The 23843-nt window shown below is 39.1% G+C and overlaps 2 protein-coding genes and 1 pseudogene across 2 annotated transcripts; 2 read left to right on the top strand and 1 right to left on the bottom strand.

The window, feature by feature from the left end:
- Positions 1-850: 850 nt before the first annotated feature.
- atp6v1c1b (ATPase H+ transporting V1 subunit C1b) lies at positions 851-11333 on the bottom strand. The gene is made up of 13 exons (XM_006787807.3): positions 11182-11333; positions 8814-8994; positions 8623-8690; positions 8354-8439; positions 8134-8228; positions 7812-7903; positions 6926-7024; positions 5222-5290; positions 4088-4180; positions 3674-3767; positions 3341-3438; positions 3120-3243; positions 851-1749 (listed from the first exon to the last, which is right to left on the bottom strand). The coding sequence occupies exons 2-13, from the start codon at positions 8943-8945 to the stop codon at positions 1651-1653; spliced, it is 1149 nt and encodes a 382-aa protein (XP_006787870.1). The 5' UTR covers positions 8946-8994; positions 11182-11333; the 3' UTR covers positions 851-1650.
- Positions 11334-12529: 1196 nt separating this feature from the next.
- Positions 12530-13833, top strand: LOC148096744 (uncharacterized; annotated as a pseudogene).
- Positions 13834-17756: 3923 nt separating this feature from the next.
- azin1b (antizyme inhibitor 1b) lies at positions 17757-23843 on the top strand. The gene is made up of 11 exons (XM_006787808.3): positions 17757-17971; positions 18741-18884; positions 19062-19259; positions 19405-19578; positions 19833-20005; positions 20103-20316; positions 20451-20525; positions 20713-20878; positions 20998-21107; positions 21905-22122; positions 22209-23843. The coding sequence occupies exons 3-11, from the start codon at positions 19158-19160 to the stop codon at positions 22282-22284; spliced, it is 1308 nt and encodes a 435-aa protein (XP_006787871.2). The 5' UTR covers positions 17757-17971; positions 18741-18884; positions 19062-19157; the 3' UTR covers positions 22285-23843.

The raw sequence follows: 23843 nt of genomic DNA, 5'->3' as shown, positions 1-23843 counted from the left end.
CTCCTGATTGGCCACGAGGGAAATCAACAGCTGCTATTGTCAGCATCATCACTACGGCCAGCATCCTCATCATCAACATGGAAACGTGTGTGCCAAACGAAACTGCTCTTTCTGTGTTTAATGAAATTTATCGAGTTAAATCTTTACAATCAACAACAAAACGTGGATGCCAGTTTTTATATTTAATAAGGCGCCAATAAATTACTTTTTATAGGGGATCTGCATTTGATAATAATGAAGCTTTAAATGGCTTAAAATACTTTATGATCAGAGTAAACATGCCCACAAAATATGCGTGTGTGGATGGATAGCTGTGTTTGGTGACAGAAAATTAATAATATGCTCCTTCTTATTAAGAAACACTGAATATGTAGAGTAGGTATTTTGTAAAAGACACAAAAAAGATGAGAAAAAACAAACATGTGAACCATTATGAGCTTGATGTGCATCTTTGTGTAAAAACACGTGCATATACATGCACAAAGAGAAAATAAGATGCACTTTGGAATAAGCATGTACGACAAAACCTCACACCCTCCTAATATCCCTCAGCATTGTCACTGGAATCAAATTGCATTCATTTATCTTTGTTTTGCATCTCTTTGAAGAGTCTGGTCATTTTGCACATGGTTGTTTTTGTCTCTGATTAGTGTATGTTTTATCTTTAAGATACACTAACAAAAAGTGTATCTTGTATCAACAGTAACCTTAAAATGATCCTTGTAGTACCTAAAACCACATCTTTATTTCCTCATAAATCATAACACCCCTTAACAACTTAGCCTTTATCTTTTTTTCCCCATTACTTTATTGAGCAGATTTACACAGCATAAAAAGCCAAAGTCAAGGATGTTTCATAGAGTATTTAATTTCACATTTATTTAAATATGTGTTTTAATTTATAGATATACTGACAATACAGTATTTGCACATATACACATTATTCATTGTTTTCAAACTGCTTGATATACAGAAATCACAGGAGCATAAGATCAGCGAACATATTGCTTCTTTGTACCGTAAAATGACCAGTTTCAGTGTTTCACAGGTTTTAGCTTGAGAAGCAGAAACAACTGTCAACATCTACTTACAAACAGGCATTCCTTACAGGGAGCTATAAACACGTCACTTTTAAAAAACTGAACAAACATATTTACTGATTTTGGAGGCTTGAAATAAATACTGTAGTTAACACGCACACTGATTTATTTATTTTTATTACCACTTACCCCACATATACCTTTCATGTTAATTTTAACAAGTAGGGTATGGAAGTAGTGACAGTAAAAACACTGTATTTTACATAGCATTTGAAGCAATGAGGGAATACCAACTATTGAGATGGAGGAAGCTGTTTACTTAAGTAGTGTGGTACAAACAGAAAAAGACAACAAAAAAGTTAGCTCTCATTTAAGTATGTTGGAACAGAAGTTGTGATTAGAGACCAGTTTACCTCTAAAACAGATCCTAAGTATAGTCGCTAATCAGCACTCTGATTCCTAACAACTTATAAGGGAGGAGGCCCAGGAATGTACCAGGAACATAAAACACAGGAAAGGAAGGAAGAACCCAAAAAAAGTAAAAATAATTTAAGGTTTGTGGATGTGACAGTGTCACATCAGAACACTCCTGCACGTGATGATAATGTATCTAGACCTTGAAATCCAGCAGGTTGCAGTCGATCTTGTAGTAAACATAGGGGTAGTACTCTTGCTGGCTCAAGTTCAGCCCTGGGATGTCCATGGAGGCCTGAAGGCAGAGAACAGTAATTATACAAGAGAATGTGACAATACATTATCATTCTCTTTGGAAAAAATAGTTTTTCCTCATTTAAATAAAGCTACAACCAACAGATTGTTATTTATATTAATTGAAGGATGTAAAAAAAAATTTTAAAAAAAGGGGGAGGTGGATGATTCCCAAGGAGATACACCCCGTGCAGCACGTACTCCAGGGTTTAGTCCGGCTTTGTTCGAAGGCGAAAAAAAACAAAAAAAAAAAAATCTGTGCCTAAGTTTAATTATTACAATATGCTGTCCATGTGTCTTGTGGCCCAGCAGGAATCTCTAGAACTGAAAAATGAAAAAAAAAAACCAAAACACAAAAAAAAACACAAAAAAACCCTGCAGTTCCTCTAGTGACCACTTAAGGGTGCCCTTGTAAGTGAGTCAGTCTCCATCCTATTTTAAAAAAAACAATAATAATTCCCATGTTACTTGGACAAAAAACATTTGTCTCCATTGCCCAATTTTCCCATTCATGATTCATGATTCACTCACCCACCCAATGCCTCAGTCACATAGTCCTAAAGACCAATCAGCAACCCTTTGTCCCTTGGCCAGTTGTTGCCGGCATTTACTTTGAAACCAGTTAACTAGTACTAATGAATGTATCATGCAGGCCTAGAGACCGGTCAGTGATCAGTCAGTTATCTCTCCTCCACCACGCAACCGAAGGCCGCTGGGAAAAATGTGCATTCCCCAACCAGTTGGCAAGTAGTTGCTGCAGTCACCTGCAGCTAGCATGGAAGCATGGATGCTCTTTTCTACTCTACGCGATCACTCAAAAGTGCTTTACGCAACACATCTCATTTACCTACTCACACGCATATTCACACTGGGATGAATGAATTGGGTTTCAGTACCTTACCCAACAATATTTTGGCTTGTAGACTGGAGTAGCCTGGGATCAAACTACCAACCTTAAGATTAGTAGCTGACCTGCTCTATCTACTTTAGCCACTCCAAAAACAACTGTGACGGAAACTGGAAATGGAAACCAGTCACCTTCAAAGGTTGCAGTGCACAACTTTTACTCTGAAGATGAACAAATGGTTGCCAGGGGGTCATGAACTGGCCTCTAGGCCTGTCTGAGTGAGGTCAAAATTGCATTTTTAGGAGTCTACAAACAAACTGGTGACCTCATGGTGGCTGCATTCATCCTTTATACAGTCTGTGTTTTTAGTATAAAGGTAATTTAGACTCGAGGTCATAATCTGTGGTGGATTCTTACTTTACTGTATAACACAGTCCTCAGATTACTTCATTTAACACTGCCAAAAAAAACAAACAAAAAAACAAAACAGGTAAGTAATGAACAAATGTGCTGCTGAGACTCACGTCAATGATTGCAGCACTGCTGTCCAGGTGCTTGTACAGGTCGTACAGCACCTCTCTGAGTTTCTTCATGTTCTTCTTGTTGGGCTGAAGCAGCATAGCCTGGAAGTTGACTGGCAGCCCATATCTATGAAATACAAGGTAACCATGAATTCGAGAGCCTGATGGTAAAGGATGCACACCTGTACATTAATAAATTCATAATCTCCTGCAAGACAACTCACCTGAGCACCGACTCCACAAACACGCGTAGAGCTTTTATGTGAATCCACGCGATGAAGGCCTCACTGAAATTCACCTTCAGCCATCGTACCAAAGGGCCCTAGATTGAATGCAACAACATATCATCAATTTTTACCATTCTTAAAAGTAAGGGTGATAAATACCACAGCAATATGAAAATGAAACAGCATGCTTACTTTCTGATTACTAGTTAACTATAACTATAAACAGCAGTTGCAAAAGGATGTACAGATGTACTACAAAAGCAATTCTTTCTGTACAGAGCGAGCTCCACTAACTACACACATTGTTACTGAAGTAAGCAGCAGGCATACAAACTGTTTCTTCTTGTCGGTGGACAAGCGTGTCATCTCTTCTTTGTCTGCCTTCATCTCCTCCTCATTGTACTGGAAGTCCCGCACTGTAAACCTGAGCCAGGACACACAGCAGAGAGATGGCTATCAGCTTTCACAGAGATGAGTATAATCAAGCACCTACTACACACACACACACACGTCCTCAAAATATGTTTCGCACACACAGTCGTGCACAACCACAGCCTACTTCAATCCTCATGAGCCACTTATCTATTTATGGAGCATTTATAACTAAAGGAAACATTTGTCATTCAGAGAAAACACAAAGCTGGATTGGCTGGAGTGTATCAAGTGCAACACGCAACATAAGCTTTAGACATTAACTCTGAAAAGCTCATATTCTTTTGAGTAAACAGAAGTGGATTAGTTTACTTGTTTTCTCTAGCCTTGTGTTTGAAGTCATCTACAGCTTTCCTGAAGAGGGTGACACTGAACAGACCGCTGTCGCTGTCTTCAAACAGCAGCCTGGAGATGAGGACAGAATGCACAAGAGGTGTGGGAAAATAAATATCAATACAGCAGAGTATTTGGGTTTGTGGAGCAACAATGCAACCACACAGAGATGCAATGCATTTATATTTGATCATAAAATAAACATTATGTAATATAATAAAAATACATTTCAAATGCAAATCAAACTTTTTAGTATAAAAATAATACATTTCAATAAAACAACATTTTTACGTTTATTTTATTTAACAGTAATTTACTTTCTTCAGCTGCCGACTTTTGCAACTTTGCAAATTGGACTGTTTAAAATACCTGTAATAGTACAACAGTCCACACATGTTTGCACTCAGTTAAGTTGGACTACACTTTAATAAAAACAGTTCAGTTTGTCAGAAAATAAAAATGACTGAAGTGAGAAAAATATAGAAATTCTTGTTAAACCAGACACTGAGAAGGTTGGGAAAAACTGATACACTTTGGCTTGTCTTACCACCATGCCAGTTTAGAGGAGTTAAAAAAAAAAAGAACTGGTGATACCTGTTAAGTTGGATTTACTATAACTATAATTATACTATAAAGTGAAACATCCCTCACTGGTGACCATAGAAATCAACACTGGAGAATATTTTCAGCTAAGAATAAACTCTGTTTAATCAAACTATGCAAACTGTCTTCCTGCTGAGACAGCTCCAGATTTGGATCAACAGGTTGTCGAGGTCACATCTGCCCAGAAAGTCTAAACACAATGTCCTAAATCACCTGGCCATGTTGACACAGGGTCAATTGCCTTCTACAGGTCAACCACATAACGTCTTCTATTCTAATACGGGTCAAATAATTTTTTACAGTTCACACGTGAAATTGTTCCAGTTTTAATCAGAGTCAAGCACAAAGTTAAACTCAGAAGAAGACACAGGAAGTAAAAATTCTGGTCTACCTCAACTGTTATCATAATAACATGGAACAGCCATGTGCAATTCATGACATGCACAAATATATCTAAAAGCAGACCTTTCTTGTACCTTTTGTATTTAGCAGCGTCTAGAGAGGACTTACTTGGTGGAGCGTGGTACGACCATTTCAGCCAGTGTTTCGTATGTCTTCTGCCAGTCAGCGTAGCTCGTCCTGATGAGGGTGGAAATGAGAAAATAACATCTTTGACTTTTATTTTATTTTGATAAAAAACATTCTCAGACCAAAATTAATAATTGAACCTTTTCCACAGCCAAATTCTGTACAGTTATGAAATTACTTGCTCATAAATTAATGATCACAAAACGTCTTCACACTGTCTACAACCCAGATTCCAAAAACGTTGGAGCCCTGTGTAAAATATAAATAAAAACCTTATGCAATTATTACGCAAATCTCATAAACCCCACAATTTACAGTAGGACATGCAAAACATCAAATGTTTACAATGACAAAATGGACAATTTAATTAAAATATAAGCTAATTTTTAGGTTGATGGCATCAAAGCATCTCAAAAAAAGGCAACAAACGGCTGGAAAATTAAATGCAAGTGGTGGTTAAAAGAAACTGTTTTCTCAACATACAATTGTGAAGACTTTCTTTAAACATATCACCTGCAATACATAATATCAATAATGACTGAAAGAAGAGAAATCTCTGTGTGCAAGGAAAAAGGTTGAAAATCAGTATTGGATGCACGTGATCTTCAGTGTCTCAGGCAGCACTGCATTAAAAACATGCGATTCTGTCATTAAAATCACTGCGTGGGCTCAGGAACCCTTCCAGAAATCATCATCTGTGAAAACAGTTTATTGCGCCATCTACAAATGCAAAGACTCCACACGTGAACATGGTTAGTGTTGTTTCTCGGCACTGCTATATATATATATAGGAGAGTGACCTCTCAACCTCTGAGGATCTTTGAGCCTCTCTATGCTGGTTTCCGCCAGCTGCTGATTGGTCCCTATCAACATCTGGTATTTCAAAAAATAAAATAACATAAAAATCCTACTCCCAGCAGCACTTTCCTAGCATAAATGACAGTAGCAGCGTTCTAGTCCTGTCCTCGGCCTCCAAACCTTTGATAGTTTTGTGCATGTTTTTTGTGGAGACACATTAGTTCTGCTAGACCCTGTGACTGTTAGCTGGTGTTTATATTTTGTATATAGCTTAACTCACTCACTGTGTGTGTGTGTGTGTGTGTGTGTGTGTGTGTGTGTGTGTGTATCACTAAAGCAGAAGGGCTGAACTCCCTCTTCGTTTCTGGCTTGTTAGTGAGTTGAGTTTAGCACACTCTTTGTTTGGTTTTGCTTCACGTAGGGATTAGGTAGCAGTATTCCTTAAAAGGTTTTATTTGTTGTTTTGCCTCAGTTCACCTTGAACATTTTTTGCTCTGAGTTATGGGTATATTGGCCTTGCAAAACATGGACGCAATATCCTTTGACATGCCTCCTTGTCAAGGTCATGCGACACAGTAGTTTGTTTTTTTTTTGTCTTTTTTTAGACATGGCCTTGTTTTTGACACTTGTTGGCATCAAATTCAAAATGACTTATTTTATATTAAAATGGTACATTTTCATAGTTTAAGCATTTGATGTTTTCTGTGTTCTACTGTGAATAAAATGTGGGAATTATGAGATTTACAAATCATTGCATTCTGTTTTTATTCACATTTTACACAGCGTCCCAACATTTTCGGAACTGGGATTGCACCATGAATACAAGCGCTCAAGAAATAAGTATTCACAAGACACACACACTACATGCAATGATGCTGGTGCACTTACTTTGGGACGACCACCAGCATGGTAATCAGGTACTCTGAGTCCAGCACAAAGTCCTCTTTCTTCACTATGTCAGCCAGACTTCTGGTCATCAAGCTCCCCCTAGAAGAAAGACACATGCATATACTCAGAGCACATGAAAACAGAGAAGATGTTGAATAAAGTTACATACAATCAGTATTGTTAACATTATTAAAGCTATGCTGAAAAGGAAGATGTTTTCACATTATGCTCGGGCAACAACCTAAAACATTGTTTTACTCTACAGTGATGAGAAAAAAAATCCTATACATGTGACAAAAATGCACATACATACAAATTTTCAGTGCAACTGTAAATCCAGCTTTTTAAAAAAAAAAAAAAAAATATATATATATATATATATATATATATATATATATATATATATATATATATATATATATATATATATATATATATATATATATATATATATATATATATATATATATATATATATATATATATATATAGTGTCCATGTGTGAAAGCTCGTAATGCAGAGCACCCAATTCCACAATATCAATGAAACACAATGAATGAAAAAAAAAGCATGGTTTTTGTTTTTGTTGTTCACTTTCACTTAACCAAAAGTGACTCTTGTGAGGTGAATAATCTCCTTTGCATGAGCGCGCTGGGCCAACATAGGCCCATATTTATGCAGGGGTGAGCTGTGGTCTGAGGGACACACATTTCATTACGAGGCTCAGTGCAGATGACTATGTGCCCTTTAAATTCCTTGTAATCACACACAACTCTTCAACCATGCACAGATGGACTCCAAGCAGACTTGAAACAAGTACAACAACAACAGCTACTCGTCCACTGCGTCCACAAACGGCTGTGCTAATGACGGCTTTTTTACTCACGCATTCTTCCTCTCCAGATTCTGCAGGTTTCCCTTTAGATTGTTGTAAGCCGAAGCTCTGGCCTTCAGGTCGTTGTCTATCTGAGTCACTTGCTAGAAAACCAAGCAGGTATGGGTGAATATATCACCGCTGATCAGTGCAGCTGGAAAAATCTGATATAGTCAGTGTACACTGGGACAATTTATGTCTTAATACAATAGATGAAATCTCAACTCATCAACCAGGACTTCAGCAACCAAAACTTAGACAAAACAACAAATTTATCATAGGGATATACAACACACGGCACTAATAATTAATTTACTAAGAGAGTTGATTTTACCTTGGAAATGATCTCCGAGATGTTTTTCAGAGACTGTTTGATCGGATATTTCGCCATATCCCACTGAAATCTGGTGACATAGGTGACCAGGTCAACTGTATCAAGTAGAAACAAGATCAAAGACATCAGCATCAATCTCCATTTCCATATACTTTAATAGCTGTAAAGCAAATAGACTTGTTTTTCTGAGAAACTGCCTGATTATGTAAGCAGAGGTTACCTCCATTGGCCAACAGATTCTCCTGGACTTTGTCTCGGCTGTCCTCCAGAACATCGGCCATGTACTGAGCAACCTTCTTTACCACACTGCATCCGATTTCAGGATGAGTAGTGAATAGAAAACGAGCAGAGAGAGCAGAAAAACGAAACAGCAATTAGCATGATTCTATCTAAATGTTCCTTTCACTCTTTATAAAACTGAGCTCACAACTCTTCCGCTGCCTGACAAACACATTACACAAAACTCTGTCATGTTTCAGTAAACTTTACCTTTCCACAAAAGTGTCTAGTTTAGCCAGCTCATCTGACAGGCCCACTAAGACATCCAGAGTCCCAACCTGTTAGAGGTAGACCAGAAAACATAAGCAAAAAGGCAAATAAAGGCCACGCTGGTGTCCACCTATGCATTCCTCACTGAGGCCTTAGCCACAGAGGACTGCTGTGTTTTGGGGGGTTTTCACCTTGAGGTCAGGGATGTTGAACTTGTTGTTAGTGGAGAGGTTGTTGGTGCGCGTAGTGGCCACCATCAGCTTGTCCCAGGTCTGCTGGCAGGTCTTCTCCCCGGGAGCCGAGATCAACCAGAATTCTGTCATGGCTGCTGGCAGGAATTTTGTCCCCCGTGCCGCTGATGTAAGGAAGTTACTGAAGGTGAAATAACAAGATTTAATTTTTTCATGTTATGTTTTCGATTTAGTGAATGGGCAGCACTACCTGAAATGCTCCAGTAAAATCCTAATCTGATAATATAATAATACTTATCTAATGCTTTGGAGGCAGGTTATTCATTTTGCATCTTTACTTAATTAACATATGAATGCATGGCTTTTACCTTTTACTTTTACCTTTAGACCAGACCTGGGCAATGTACAGCCCGAAGGCCATATCCAAGCCATTGGTTTTTCCTGATTGGCCCATTTGAGGTTGGTGGGAAATTAGAATTAAAATATAAATAAGTATACAGTCAGTAATCAGTCTCAAAACACTCTTTGATAAATTCCTCACCATAAGCTGTAATGAGATAATAGCTTACAATTTTTTCTGATTTTGCGGGGATACGCAATACAAATTTGCTGCCTTTATTTTGAAGTTGACTGCTACTTCTTTTTTAATGTACATAGGTATGTTTATGCAAGCATAAATGTAAATGTTGCTTTGGAACCAACATTTATGAGAAATGTGAGTTTGCTAGTACTGAAAGATGAGTGTAGAGTTTTTAATAAGACATGGACTGAAGTCAGAGGTAAAGCTGTGTGTTTATTTTGTTGAGAGCAAATTGTTGTTGAAGGATTACAGTCTAAATCGCAATTATGAGACTAAACACACTGAAAAATACAAGAACTTGACTGATGCATAGCGGGGACGGACATCTGACATTTAGCCAACAAAGCTGCAAAAGCAACAAGCAACAAGCTCATCCAGGAAGTGAAGACCAGCTGTGTGATTTCCCACAAAAATCGCAAAAACACAAGTTATCCAGCTTCTGATGGAGTTTACTAGAGTGTGTGGAAGACAGCTGAACTAATGTGCCTTGAGAAAAAAAAGAAAGATTTGAGAATATAACCCTCTCCAGGTGAACCAGAACAAGATGGTTCGAGCATATTGCTGGAAATCTGGAGCTTCAGTTAAAAATACGAAGCGGACAATTTTAACTTTTTGTCCGCAACACAGCCCAATTATTCATCTTTGCACACAGGATAGCCAAAGGGTTTGAGATTACAAAGGAGTTAGCAGCTATGTGCTCAATGAAAAGTAAATGTATTGTCTTTTATATAATGCTTCCCCACTTTAGTTGAGCGCTCTATACATGCCTCATTCACACAAGCCCTTTTTCCAACCTAAATGGTTCCTATCTGACATTCACACTCTGATGAATGCATCACAGAGAAGCTCGGGGTTTAGTATCTTGCTAAAGCATGCAGACTGGAGCAGTCAGAGATCAAACATCCAGCTTTCTGATTATTAGAACACCTGGTCTACCTTCTGAGCTACAGCCACCTAGTGTTGTGCAGTCTTTGCTAAAATCGAACCATGTTGTTGATGTTGTAACTAAAATTGTTCAAATGCATGCTCAATCATCCAGGTAAGAAAATCCCAAAAAGTTGATTCTGTTTTTCTGGACGTACAGTTAGCTTCTTGATTCACTACAGGCAGAGCACTTTAAGTCAGTATCACTGCTGGATCTGTATTCTTCTCTCAAAGTTAAGGAGGCCCGCTCAGAAGATGTGAGCAAACATTATCGGTATAAAGTTTAAGAAATACAGATCAAATACAAAAGATCAAATTAATAACTCTAATTAATTAATTAAAAACTGTGTTCTCACATCTTTTGATTAAGAAAAATCTCACTGCTTTCCGATCACTTTGGATTAGACAGACACACGTCAAACTAACACTGAATGAGTCATGTAAAATTCCTCTTTCTTCCTCTTTTGAGGTTCTGAATCTTGAACTTCCTCATTATTTCCCACTGGTTTTAAAGAGTCACACAGACATACAGAACTGGCTGATTTCATCACAGCTACACAGGAGAGACAGACAAGTCTCCATGTCTGCTGACTGACTGTCATATGATCAACTTCTTGTTGATGCAGACCGCTAAATAGCGACCCTCCTCTTGATTAAACACACAGAACGCCACATGAATAGAAACCGCCGCTCTTTAATTTGTGACTCGGTATCAGGGAAAGGAAAGAAGAAGAAAAATTCAGTGACAGCAGAATAAACCTGTTTCATGCAGTGTTAGCTTGCTGCTGCTGCTGCCAGCAGCTTGTTTATCAGTGTAGCCTCACGGTGTCACGACGTCACTAACCGAAGCACCGCGGTACTCACCGACGCGTTTAACGGCTTCAGCGCGCAGTCCACTCGGTATATTTCAGCCAAACACAGGCAGTTTCCTGCACATAGCGCAGATGACAGCGGGTTTTAGACACACGGGGCCCCTTCAACAGAGCATCTCACTCAAAGTCAGCTGATCAGAGGAGGAAATCTGCGCGCGCAAATGGCTGCCGTCACGTGATCAACTCCTCGTGAGATTGAGTGGAACATGTCTTAAGCAGGTTGTACTAGGAACAAGGAGACTTAAGCATAAAGTATAATTCATTAAAAGTAAAATTTACCTTATATTTAAAAAAATACTTATCAAACTAATACTGAGCAAATAGTTGATGGTAATAAATAAATGGTAAAAGAGATCAACCTAATGGGGAAGTGGGAGAAAATTGCTAAAGTAACAGATACATTATACTTAAAGTAAGAGGTGAGAGTGCGAGTCATAAATGTTTTTCGTGTGTGCGTGCGTGTGTGTGTGTGTGTGTGTGTGCGTGTGTGTGTAAGATATTAAAAACAAAAACGGAAAGAAAACAGATGAAGGTCAAAAACTCTACTGGGAACTTTTGGTTGGAAAAGAGGGTAAAGCTTATATTTATTTTTATTCACATATTACACAGACTGTGTACTCACCTAGCAGCCATGCGCCTGGGCTATTTTCAAGTATCATTAAAGTTACAGTATGTAAAATCTCACCATTAGATGTGAGTAGATTGGAGTCAGTTGAATTCACTTTTCTTGTCCCTCCTAATTCAAGTCAATGAACGGAGCTACAGTGGGTAAGTAGCTCTGCTAAATCAGGTAATTCCAAAATGCCGTTCAAAATATCTTTGTTTAATCTCTTTAATTGCTTTTTGGAAAAGTTTTTACGTTGGTCAACAGAATAAAAAACATTGTACACTGTTTGGGCTAACTTTTCATAATGTGGGACATCAGTACTGAATTTTGAAAACGGAATTTTATGCTTTTAGTTGTTTTTAGCAACCAAAAATATTCTGACAATATAATTATTATGATACTGAGAAGACAAATCGTCAAAGATGTGTTGTCAGATAAAGGTGGAGGTGTGGCTGTCCTTGTTCCCTTTCTGTAGCAGAACTTCAGAAAGCTGACCCAATTCATCTGACCAGCTCTTGTCTGAGGTTTAGACCAGAAAGAATATAATTATGATCATGAACCTGAAGTAAGATCCTCCAAGACACCAGGGAACCACTCCCAGCTGTGGGTTCACCTCCTCCTGCTGAACTCAAAGAGCAGCAAACAACCAGTCCGGAGACATTTTACATTACACAATTTTTGGAGTGTATTTGACAGTTTTTATTCTCGACTGTGATACAACAACAACATTTCAATGGAAGCAAGTAGAGGAATCTACAAACCCATCAGGGTATGTGACAGTTTTTGCTTGTACTGCATTTCAACAAATTGAAGAATTTGATGTAGTTTTTAAGCTGACAAACTGAGAATCGACTTAAGTAGCCATAAGGAACTTCTTATTTCTTTGACAGGTGTTGTTCAATACACCCATTTATAACATGGCTGTGAAGATCTGCTGATATCTTCCAGGCTACAGGGCTCAGGTAAGACCCACAGTTGACATAAAATATCAGGTAATATCTGAGGACCTGAGAGTGGTGTTGATGAAATGGCTCCTTTTATTTTTACAACGATGATGGAGTTTCTTAGACTTCAGCAGGGGAATCAAATCCCATCACACATCACTATTGGAAATCTGAGAGGTGGAGAAGAGCAAAGAGACACTCAGAGAGCAGTGAGTTACACTGATACCTACAGACCATCCCCGTCACACCTGACAGTCTGTTTGTGTTAAAGTGTAGATGCAGAGAGAAAACCTCTGTTTTGTTTTCTTTTGAAGGCTTTGAGAGTTTGAACTTGAGGATTTTGACTAAAAAGAAGCCAAACCTCTACTGAAACTGGTGAGACTAGAAAACTCACAAGACTTGTGGTAATTTGGAGATTTGTTTTTTTCATTATTTTTACATAATATCTAAACAAAACTGCACTGTAAATATGTTTTCTGTTTCAGGTATGGGTAGTGAACATTATTAATAATGAGGGACATAGAGTTTCAAGCCTGGATGCTCCTTAAATTTCCAGAGGCCATACCTCCTAAATTTCAGTGAGTTACATCTGACGTACGTTTGTTAACGGTCCAGCTACAGTGTTTCAGTATTTCTGTGATGCTTTAAATATGTTTAAAAGATCCTTCTTTTAACTTTTTAACTTGAACTTATTCTACAGAACACCTAAACTCCTCAATGTGGTCAGAAATTACATTAAAATCCTTAAAGAGAAGAAGCAGGAGCATTGCTCCAAACTGCTCACCGCACAGGAAGTGGTAATAGCAGTAGTTCTTAGAATGCTGCACGGCTTCTGGGAGCGTCCTCCTCCCCCTCCTTGATCCCTTTGGATCGAGTCTCCAAAACTATCACATCAATAGAAACCCAGGCCATCTTCTCCCGTGGCATCAGAAATGACATGGTCCAGACAATCCTGACAGAAATCAAAAAGAAAAATCCTTTAAAAGTTCTACTCAACAACATTGCAAACTTTGTACCAGTTCTGCTCACTACAATTGCTAATGTAGCGAAGAACCATATCATCATCATCACCTTTATTTATAAAGCACTTTAAAACAACCACAGCTGACACAAAGTGCTGTACATAGGAACTATATAATAAAAGTACATAAGATATAAATAAAAGAAAAAGTAAAATAATTAATTAAATAACTAATTTCATTACAAGAGAAACTAAGTCTCACTGAGGTTAAAAGCCAAAGAATAAAAGTGGGTTTTAAGACGTGATTTAAAAGTGGACAGTGAAGGGGCCTCGCTAACGTGCACTTGCAAATTATTCCAGCACAGATCTAGAGCGAGAGAGTGGGCTGGAAAGCCTGCAGTGAAATACTGTATAAAGTCCTTGTACAAATAAACGTTGTGCAGGAAACTGTCTGCTGGTACAGGTCCTTGTTGCACGAGGATATACTAACTAAACAACAGCTTTGTTCTAGTCAAGTTTCTCTCTAAATCAAGCATAACTAGGTCTTAAATATTCTTTACACCTGTACACTTGATCTTTATTCTGTACAGCTGAGCTATGACATACTGCCACAGATCTCTTTTAAAGCCATTTTGACAAGAAATTGTGTTTGAATAAAAGTGTTTCCTGTAGCCTTATGATGGCACTGTACCTGAATAAAAGTAACAATTTTCTCATAGGGTTAATAACATGTCTACCAACTATTTCATGTCCAAATAACTGCTGAGAGTTACTTCAAAAGGGTTATTTAGTAGCAGGTTATTTTGTTTACATAAAAATCAGTCACTGTGTATATTTAACGCTTAAAATTCGATGTGATGCCATTATCCTGCCTATGCCTAGCAACATAAAAAGGTCCAAAAAGGTTAAGTATTCAGTGTACTGTATAGAGATAGAAGTTACTGACAAATGACCAATGCCTGAAGATTGCTGTCTCATAGATATTCAGTGCCACCTAAAGGCAGTAACTGACAAGTAAGACAGAACAGAAGTTACATGATTACATCTTACCACAAGAGGTCGGTACAGAAAGGAAGAAACTGAACTTTTAAATCACAAATACATTAATATAGTGGACACAAATTATGAAGGTTAAGGCATAAAAAGGTACAGCATAAAAAGGTAAGCAAGGTAAACAGGTTGAAATTAGTTTTTTTTTTCTTTTTTTGCACACAGTCCAGTAAAGACTGTATACTTTTCCTCTGCTCTAAATGTGTGTTTTTCAGGCTTGATGCTTCTTTTTTTGTTCTGCACTTACAGAGATTGTTGCCTTGGAAAATCCCAGTAGAGTTTCTGAAATACTCAAATCAGCCCATTTTACAGCCGCAGCGATGCCACGTTCAAAGTCACTTAAATCACCTTTTCTTCTCACCATTCTGATGCTCAATTTAAACTTCGGTGGGTCATCTTGACCTTGTCTACGTCCCTAAATGCACTGATTTCCAGCCATGTGACTGGCTGATTAGATATTTGTGTTAATGAGCAGTTGAGCAAGTGTACCTAACACAGTGTCCAGTGAGTGCATTTTAGTCATCAGGCCCTTTAAAATGTGATACTGCCTTTTCTGTCTTAATATTTCTAGTAACATTACTTAAACTGCAGTGAGCACATGAAACATCCCTGCAGATTTCTTACTGAAGTCTTCACACAATGGAAAGTGTGTTAACTTTGAAAATATTTGTTAGTTATGGTGGTAAATTGAATTTATTTGCTACAAACAGTGACTAAATCTAATTTACTCCTGACCCCATGGGCCCCAATATGAAACTTGAAGCACATACTTTTATACTTCAGTTGATGGTTTTCTTGTCCAAATTGCCCAAATAGACTTTGAAGTTTTAGATTAAGCTTTAGAGTAATTTTTCAGAACTACAGTAATTTGTTTAGCTGTTTCTGCAATATGTGCAAAACAGTTGAAAACACCGGTCAGGCGAGGGTCATAAATAGATTCACTGCAGTGCTTCCAGATGGGACTTTCCATGTTGTTTGGTTAAGCATTTCTGGGTCATGCTGTTTTGTGAACATTGTGTCTACTGCAGCGTCATAAAGCGAAGATAAGCGCTCTAGGACCTCCACGCTGTTTACAAACACACGGGTGAAGACGTGCAACACGTTGGTTGGGTGCAACAGAAAGTCATACGACTAAAGTGCCCGCAGGCTGTGTTTCCGCACTTATCTTTGCAGTGTTCCAGTGCTTTAGCGTCATACTGAACTGTGTGTTTGTTGAAATTAATTTTACATCCCTTTTAAGCTGAAATTATCGCAGCCAAAATAAGGCTATGAGAGACCGTGACAGATCTTGAGGATCAAAGAACAGAACATTCTGAAAAACTCTCACATCTTATTTCATCACGTGACGAAAGCACCAATACCAAAATGTGTACAACTGAAACGGGGAGCGTGTTTTGTTTGCATGTCTTGTGTTCTCAGTGTCATAAAAGTGTGAGTCACCAAGCAAAGCTTTAGGAAAAGACTCAGGTGGCTACCTAAAGACAGGGCAGGTTGAGTGGGTATGACTTAATTAGATACCCTTTTAATCAAGTTTAACAAGTGCGGGCCTTATTCCCATGCATACATTCTCTAATGTTTGGCCTCAGGTGCACGTTCAGCTTCAGGTAACCCATAGTTAGATTTATTCTGAAGTGGGGATTCATCCATCTTTACATGCACACTGTCAATACAGCCACAACAGACAACAATTAATACAAAATAATACAAAATAGTGAAAAAAACTGACTAAACATAACTTGGACTTGATAATATATTATTCAGCTGTGGTTCACCATTCAGCCTGTTAGTTTCTTTTCTTTACAGATAAGTATTTAAACCACTACACCAAAGAAAAAGATCAAACAAATTGAAATTGGTTACAGGCAGAAATGCTGCAATTAACAGAAATCCAAAGCACACTATTATACTATTATACTATTGTAAATTTAATGTGCTTTGTTTTGTCACCATTGACTTTCATAAAGATAGCAAATAATCTGAAGGTATTTGCCAACAGGTGCAAAGAATCCACAGTGATGGCATATTTACTGCATATTGTTTTTTAATGTACTTTGGAAATTGAACAGCATGGCTATAAGTATAATTTATATTTGCATTAATATGTTTATAAATAATTCCACTTTGAATTCCGACTAATAGTCGGACATCTCCTGCCTTGTCCGTGTGATTTTTATATGCAAAGACGGTTGCTTACATTTTACAGTGCATTTGTATTTAGTCGTATTGGTAATAATACCAGAAGCTTTCTCTTTGGCTAAACAGAATACTGGAAGATAATCAGTAAATGAAAACCACAGATATAAGAGTATACACTCTGCAAAGATAGCTATTTTCATCTGGTCTGTGTGTTTTTTTCCACTAATGTGGTAAAAACCTGCTGTGGTAATATTCAGGTATTTTCTTCCTTTTTCTCACAAGTTTGATGCAGACAGCAGACCCTTACTGGCACAGTCACAGAGCGTTTAAATATTGAATTCAACAGAAATCAAGAAAATGTGTTATTTTAATCTGTTGTGTTCGTTGTTCATTCACAGCGAACTGCTGAGCTAAACACAAAGCAGGTGCAAAGTTTCAGCCACGCCTGAACAATACTATTTATCTCTGGAAATTAGACAGATGCTGATAGCTGATATCTTTTGACAAATGTGACATTTAAAAAACAATTACTGCTTTCTAGAAAATGTTGTTTTCACATTCTGTTTATGATTTTACATAGTGTTTATGCCCTATACATAGTATTTTCCTAAATATAAAATATAGCAGCTATAGCTCTGTAGCAACCACAAAAGTGCGTGTGAGCTGTTCCCTGACAAACGGAGCAGTTGTATTCTTGAGCTCATTTACTGGGTGGCCCTATTTGGAAAGTTTATGGTTATGCAACCTGAAAAAACATCACAGATGTACTGCAGCCTGTATAATTTTCGGAAATGCGTATTTGGTATGCGCTCACGAATGCAGAGCGTTAATTGGTCGAACTGAACGTTCAAGCCACGCCCACGAGCCGTTGATTACCTTTTCCTCTTCCCCAGCCTCCTTTTCCAGTCTATCTCCACCCCACTCTCAGGCAGAGAAGACACTACTCGAGCGACGCGCGTTCTTCGCCTAAACATATGGCAAAAACAGCCGTCTTTCTTTCTTATATCATTGTGCCCACTACTCTTTAAAAATTCCGCCGAAAAAGAGAAGACGATTTTCCAAAACCTTCTGGCCGTTATCTCACGTAAGTACAGCGAAGTACTTCGATTGAGTTCTTTGGATTCAGCGGGCGGACGTAACATGGCGGGCTCGTCTTTCTGCCTTCTTGCTGCACATGACCGAGCCACATATTGAAATATGTGTTTTCCGGGTGTTTTCGTGTTCAGCTCAATGTATTAAGAAATTGTGACGCAGTCACGGCACCACTATGTAGCTTTTATTCGTTTATTGTGTCATTTAGCGGCTTGTTATTGAAATTCTAAGGACACCCAGCTCTAACGTAAGCTCCTTCCGTCGTCAGTTAGCGGTTCTGTCGTTTCCATGAACCTTTCAGCAGTGTGTTTTGTCACAATGGCGTTTCCTTTGAGCAATACAAATTTCTTTTAACTAGTCAAATGTAACGTATTACATCTGTTTGCTCTAGTTAGGGGTTATGCTTTGTCTGCGCATTGAAATAATACTCAATTTGTCAAGTTGTGACACTGTTGTGAGTACTACAGCGCATGCGCGTGTTTTATTTGGACGGCTATCGCGTAAGGAGTACCAGCAGCCATAAAAACACTAACGACAGGGGTAGTAGTTCAGTTACAGGCATTAAGTCGGGTGTAACTGAACCGATAAGGGCGTTGTGTCATTCAGGTTTTGACCCATGACAAATATTCAATAGATAAGACCTAAACATCAAAAGCAACAATCAGGATTGTTGAGCCTCCTTAACAACGCTGTGCTACATGTTTCCTGAAAGTGTCTTTCCTCTGGATCTATATCTAATACTGAGTGTGCTTGTACTTCAGGGCTCCCCTGTCTCTGCACAGGTGTATGAACGCTACCCAGAGGGCCTAGGGGCGGCTCTTTACCGGGAGCACTTTGACTTCAACGCTGAGCCACCTTGGGATCCTAGCTGATAAAGGGACAGGTCCATCTCCTGACTTGTCCATGTGAGTAGCTATGTGTGTCTTATACACAAAGATGCATGCCTTTTTTGTAGTGAAGGTGTGTGTGAGTGAATGACTAAATTCTGCACACAAAGCTGGTTTGTTTGTTTGTTTTAAAGGCCATAGTCATATATTCCTTTCTTCTTCTTTGTTTTTGTTTTTTTTACCTCTTCTCTCCAGTTTGTTGCATACCGGCAGGACCCATTGGCTCAGTCGTGACCCCCTGACTTGTTTATCTGCTCTTTATGATTGTCGGATTAACGGAATACGGTTGAGATGAAAGGACTCGCTGACCAACCCAGCTACATCATTGAACTACTGGAGGGAGGAGTGACTCTGGAAGATGTCATTGATGGACACATCTGTGAACAGGCTCTGGTCAGTTCAGCTTCTATAACACTCTCTTGAGGCTATCCCCGAATCCTATTTTGCATCAGTGAATTACTTAATCTGATGGGATTTGTAGTTATACATGTTTGATAAATTTGTTTACCTGCACCCTACCTTCTTTCTGATTTCTCAGGTGGAGAAAAGTGCTTTTGTGGTGGGTGATCTCGGTGCACTGATGCGACAGCATTTGTGCTGGCAGAGCCTGGTGCCACATGTGCAGCCCTACTACCCAGTCAAGTGCAACAGCAGCCCTGCGGTCATTGAGTTGCTGGCATCCTTGGGCCTAGGCTTCATTTGCGCCAACAAGGTAAGCTTTTTCATGTAGTTTTGACTCAGTCAGTAATTATTTTTAAGCTGCAAAGTGCTTCATCCTCTTATGTAAGCACTTCATTTTTTTAAGGGCAATTACATTACAAGCATCATTGATTGGTAGTCAGCTGATGACTGTTATCCTTTCAACTTGTGCAATGCATTTAGTACTGCTTTTGATTGTTTTAATGAGTGTGTGGTTTTATTTTTTATTTTGTTTATTTATTTTTTTGTGCATCCTATTATCTGCAGGCTGAAATGAGCCTGGTGCTGGATTATGGTGTACCACCGGAAAGCATCATCCTCTCAAGTGTGTTCAAGCAACTGGCACATATCAAGTATGCTGCCAAGAACAACATCCAGCATCTTGTGTGTGAAAATGAGGCAGAGTTGTCCAAGATTGCCCGTCTGCACCCTAATGCAAAGTAAATGAGCAAACTTTTTTTTTAATAAACGCAAAGTCCAAAAGAAGATCCATGGTCTAATTTAAAATGCATCTGACTCCCCTCCCACCCCTTCCAGATTGCTGCTGCAGTTGACCACAGAGGCCCATGCAGCTGAGACCAGCATGACCTTCGGCTCCTCTCTAAAGAGCTGCCGACACCTGCTGGAAGCAGCCAAGGAGCTGGGAGTCGAGGTGGTGGGGGTAACCTTCCACATCCCCAGCTCCTGCCAGGACCTGCAACAGGCCTACACCCATGCACTGTCAGATGCCCGCTGTGTGTTTGACATGGGGGTGAGTGCTGTCCTAATTATGAAATCATAACTCTAGTAGTAGACATATATTAACTTGATACCCCCACCCCCCAGTATTCTGTCTTGAAATGACTTTATCTGATATGACAACTGTCTTTATCTGTATCTACTCAGGTGGAAGTGGGGTTTAACATGAACATCCTTGACATTGGTGGTGGATTTACTGGCTCGGAGTTTCAGCTGAAACAGGCAAGTAGTGAACTGAAGTGAGTCATTTAGAAATGCTTCAATCTTCTTTTTAACTGCTTTATTAGCAAGAAACATGAAGTTACAGGTTTCAGCTCCAAAAGCATTTATTCCTATGATCCAGTCCTTTGTTTTTGTCTTTTTGTTTTTTAATCTGAAAATATCTGATCTCTCTGTTCATTGTATGCAGGTTGAAACTGCAGTCAGGCCACTGCTGGATGCCTACTTCCCCCAGCTTTCTGGTGTGCAGGTCTTGGCCCAGCCGGGCAGCTTCTACGTGGCCTCCGCCTTCAGCCTGGCTGTCAACGTGATTGGCAAGAAGGTGGTGACTCGTCACTGGGACAGCCTAGCTCAAGGTGAGTTACTTTACTCTCTGAGGTTGTGATTATTTAATTTTTCACACAATCAGAACCAAACTAGTTGAAGTAATTCTTGTTTTAGATTTCTAAAATGGTTATCTAATGTATTCACTCAGGTGAGAACAATGAGGATGCTGAGTTCCTGTACTACATGAATGAGGGTGTTTATGGTCCATTTGGCCGCAAGCTGCTGGGAAACTCCATCCCTGCCCCGTCAGTACACAAGGTTAGTAGAGGAGATTAAACTCAATTCATGACTGAATAGATCATGTGATAGCAGCTCTAAGAAGATGTCAATTTAATTTTGAGAACTTGAGGAAGAAGTCTTGTTTTGGATTTTTATCATTGAACCGTAATAAGACACCACATTAGTTATTGTTTTTCCAGACTAAACCAATAACTGTGTATCCGTCTGATCTCACATCAGATGATATATGAAGAGCTATAGTGTTAGTGTACAGAAGCAGTGGATTACACTGATCAAGACCATGTTGCATTGTGGCCCCTTGAGCGTTCCCAATGACTAAATAATAGCTAACACTGTCCAAACAGAGAAACAAACATGGAAAACGCATGAGTCTGTGCTAATACTGCACGTTGTAGTGCTTTAAACAGCAGATGGTGTGTTAACTATACTTTTATTTTTTATTTTATTATTATTTATTTTATTTTTTTCTTCCATAAGTGTTCCCTCCTTGAGTGCTAATTGCTCTTGGTAATGATCAGCCTCAGCTGGCCTCTTCCTCAGGTTTACTCTCCACTTTACATTTCCATTGTCCTGTAGAACAAAATCCTAGATAATCCAAAGCAACCTGATACGTTAAGGGTTCAAACGTTTCCCCTTCTGGGCTTTGAGCAACTCATAATGAGAGCTGTGAAACTAAAACCATTAGGTAAAGGAACTAAGGCTGTATCTAACTGATTAATAATTTCAGCGGTCCAGGGTAAAATTCACGCACATGGTTACTGTTGTCTGGTTTTTTTTGCCCGTTTTGATGGGTTTTGTTTGCCCCACCCCCCCAGCGTGCATTGTGTGCTGAGGAGGCAATGTATGCCAGCAGCCTGTGGGGGCCCTCACTGGACCCCTTGGACCAGGTGGTGGAGCGCTGCCTGCTACCAGAGCTCAGTGTGGGAGACTGGCTTCTGTTCTCCAACATGGGGGTGTGCGGCCTAGAGGACCTAAGCTGCCTCTCCACTGCCCCCCCACTGCCCGTCTACTACACAGTCTCCACCTCTGACTGGTGAGTACGTTGGTGTCTGCCACTCATGAAAATGTAGCAACGATACGAGACATTAAGAGAATTGATCGTAACACTGTTGTCCTCAGGTACGAAATGCAGGAGGCCGGCGTGACACTGGGTGGCGCCATGAAGAACTTCTCGTTTCTCCCGTACAGTCCCTAAGTACCCTCAGCCTCTGTCCCATATTTTATTGCACAGATCTGCCTTACCTCTGCTTTCACTGTGTGAGAGGAGAGGTCAGTGTGGTGTTTGGGATGAGGGGTTAAATGTGGTCAACATTCCAGCCGCTTTGGAAAACAGCAGTGTCCTGTAATTTCTTCCAGAATTTCACTTTTGTACCTCCAGCAATGACACACGGTTGGTTGTTTGATACCTCAGTTCAAATTTTTTCCTGGAAGATGATCCTAGTTTTGACTCTTTGCGACTTTAATCTGTTTGCTAAAAGAACTCTTGCCCAAGCTTTTATGACATTATGCAACAAAATGGATGACTCTTTGGAGATGGGACCCCCCACCCCACCCCTACCCCCCCATATGTTTGGGGTGGTTTGTTTCCTAATTAAAATTCAGTTTACAAAATGTACAATTGATTTAGATCCATTGAATCACATGCTTTGTATTGATTACCTATCAATAGTTGTGTAGCTCCTGTGTCTGAGAACAGTACATTTGGTCTGTAGGCAATTTTTGAAGTGTTTAAAAGAATCACTGCCACGTGAGGACTCTGCACCTCGGACTCCTCACTTGGCGCTGCTTAAATGAAATAATGACAATGATGTATTTTTCTGTATTGCAGTTCACTTAATGCATCTTGTTTTTGTTTTTAATATTTATTGGATTCAGATATAATTTGGGCAAATTTAAAGCTCCATCCTTGTGTGTTTATTGCCCAGGTATTAATGCAATGGCCCATTTAACAGTGTTTTCGTGATAAGTTATTGGGTTTTTGTTTGTTTGTTTTTTGTTTTTTAAATGATACATGGATTACGTGTGCTGTGATTTCCATTTGTGACCTCAGTGGTTTCCTTTTACTCGAAAGCCCTGATGGAATTACTGTAGGAGATTCCCTCTGTGCTGAACTGTAGCTTGGATCCAGGGACACTGTATTCAGTGCACTCCTTTCTCTCAGAGGTTAATCTGGTTTAAAAGGCACAAAATCTTATGTGGGTTAAAGGAAAAATACTGTGACACTTGTCGAGGGGATTGGACCTTGTTCACTAGCTCCTTTGCTGGCTCTGAAAACCAACAAAGGAAGGAGGGATTTTCTCTCTCTTTTTTTTTTTTTTTTTCTTTTCCTTTTGACACATGCTCAAACACAAATGATTTGTATGTGTCAGATATGGATTTACATGTCTGTATCTTTAAAGTGAGAGATGCTAGTTGTACACAGACCTCTCTGGGGCAGTGCAAATGCTAAATAACATGACAGACCTTTCATGCCTCTGAAGTCGAGGGACTTCCTGCACAGTCTCCTCTACAGCTACATGTTCACTCATGTTAAAGATGACCTGAAGCATCGGTTTTTGTTTTTGTTTTTGTTTGTGTTTTGTTTTTTTTGTTTTGTTTTTTTTAAATCAACTCTCGCCCCTGTGTGTCACGAGTGACTAATGTATTAATTTGCTTGTCTAAGGCACTAATGGACCATAGCCTGTTCTTTGACTGTACATTGTGCTCGTTAAAGTAATAAGTGATTAATTTAATATACATTTCTGACTGAAATCA

This window comes from Neolamprologus brichardi, chromosome 22 (assembly GCF_056152115.1).
Source record: "Neolamprologus brichardi isolate AB-2024 chromosome 22, ASM5615211v1, whole genome shotgun sequence".
Lineage (NCBI taxonomy): Eukaryota > Metazoa > Chordata > Actinopteri > Cichliformes > Cichlidae > Neolamprologus > Neolamprologus brichardi.
The sequence above is the reverse complement of the archived record's forward strand: the minus strand, read 5'-3'. Positions and strand labels throughout refer to the sequence as shown.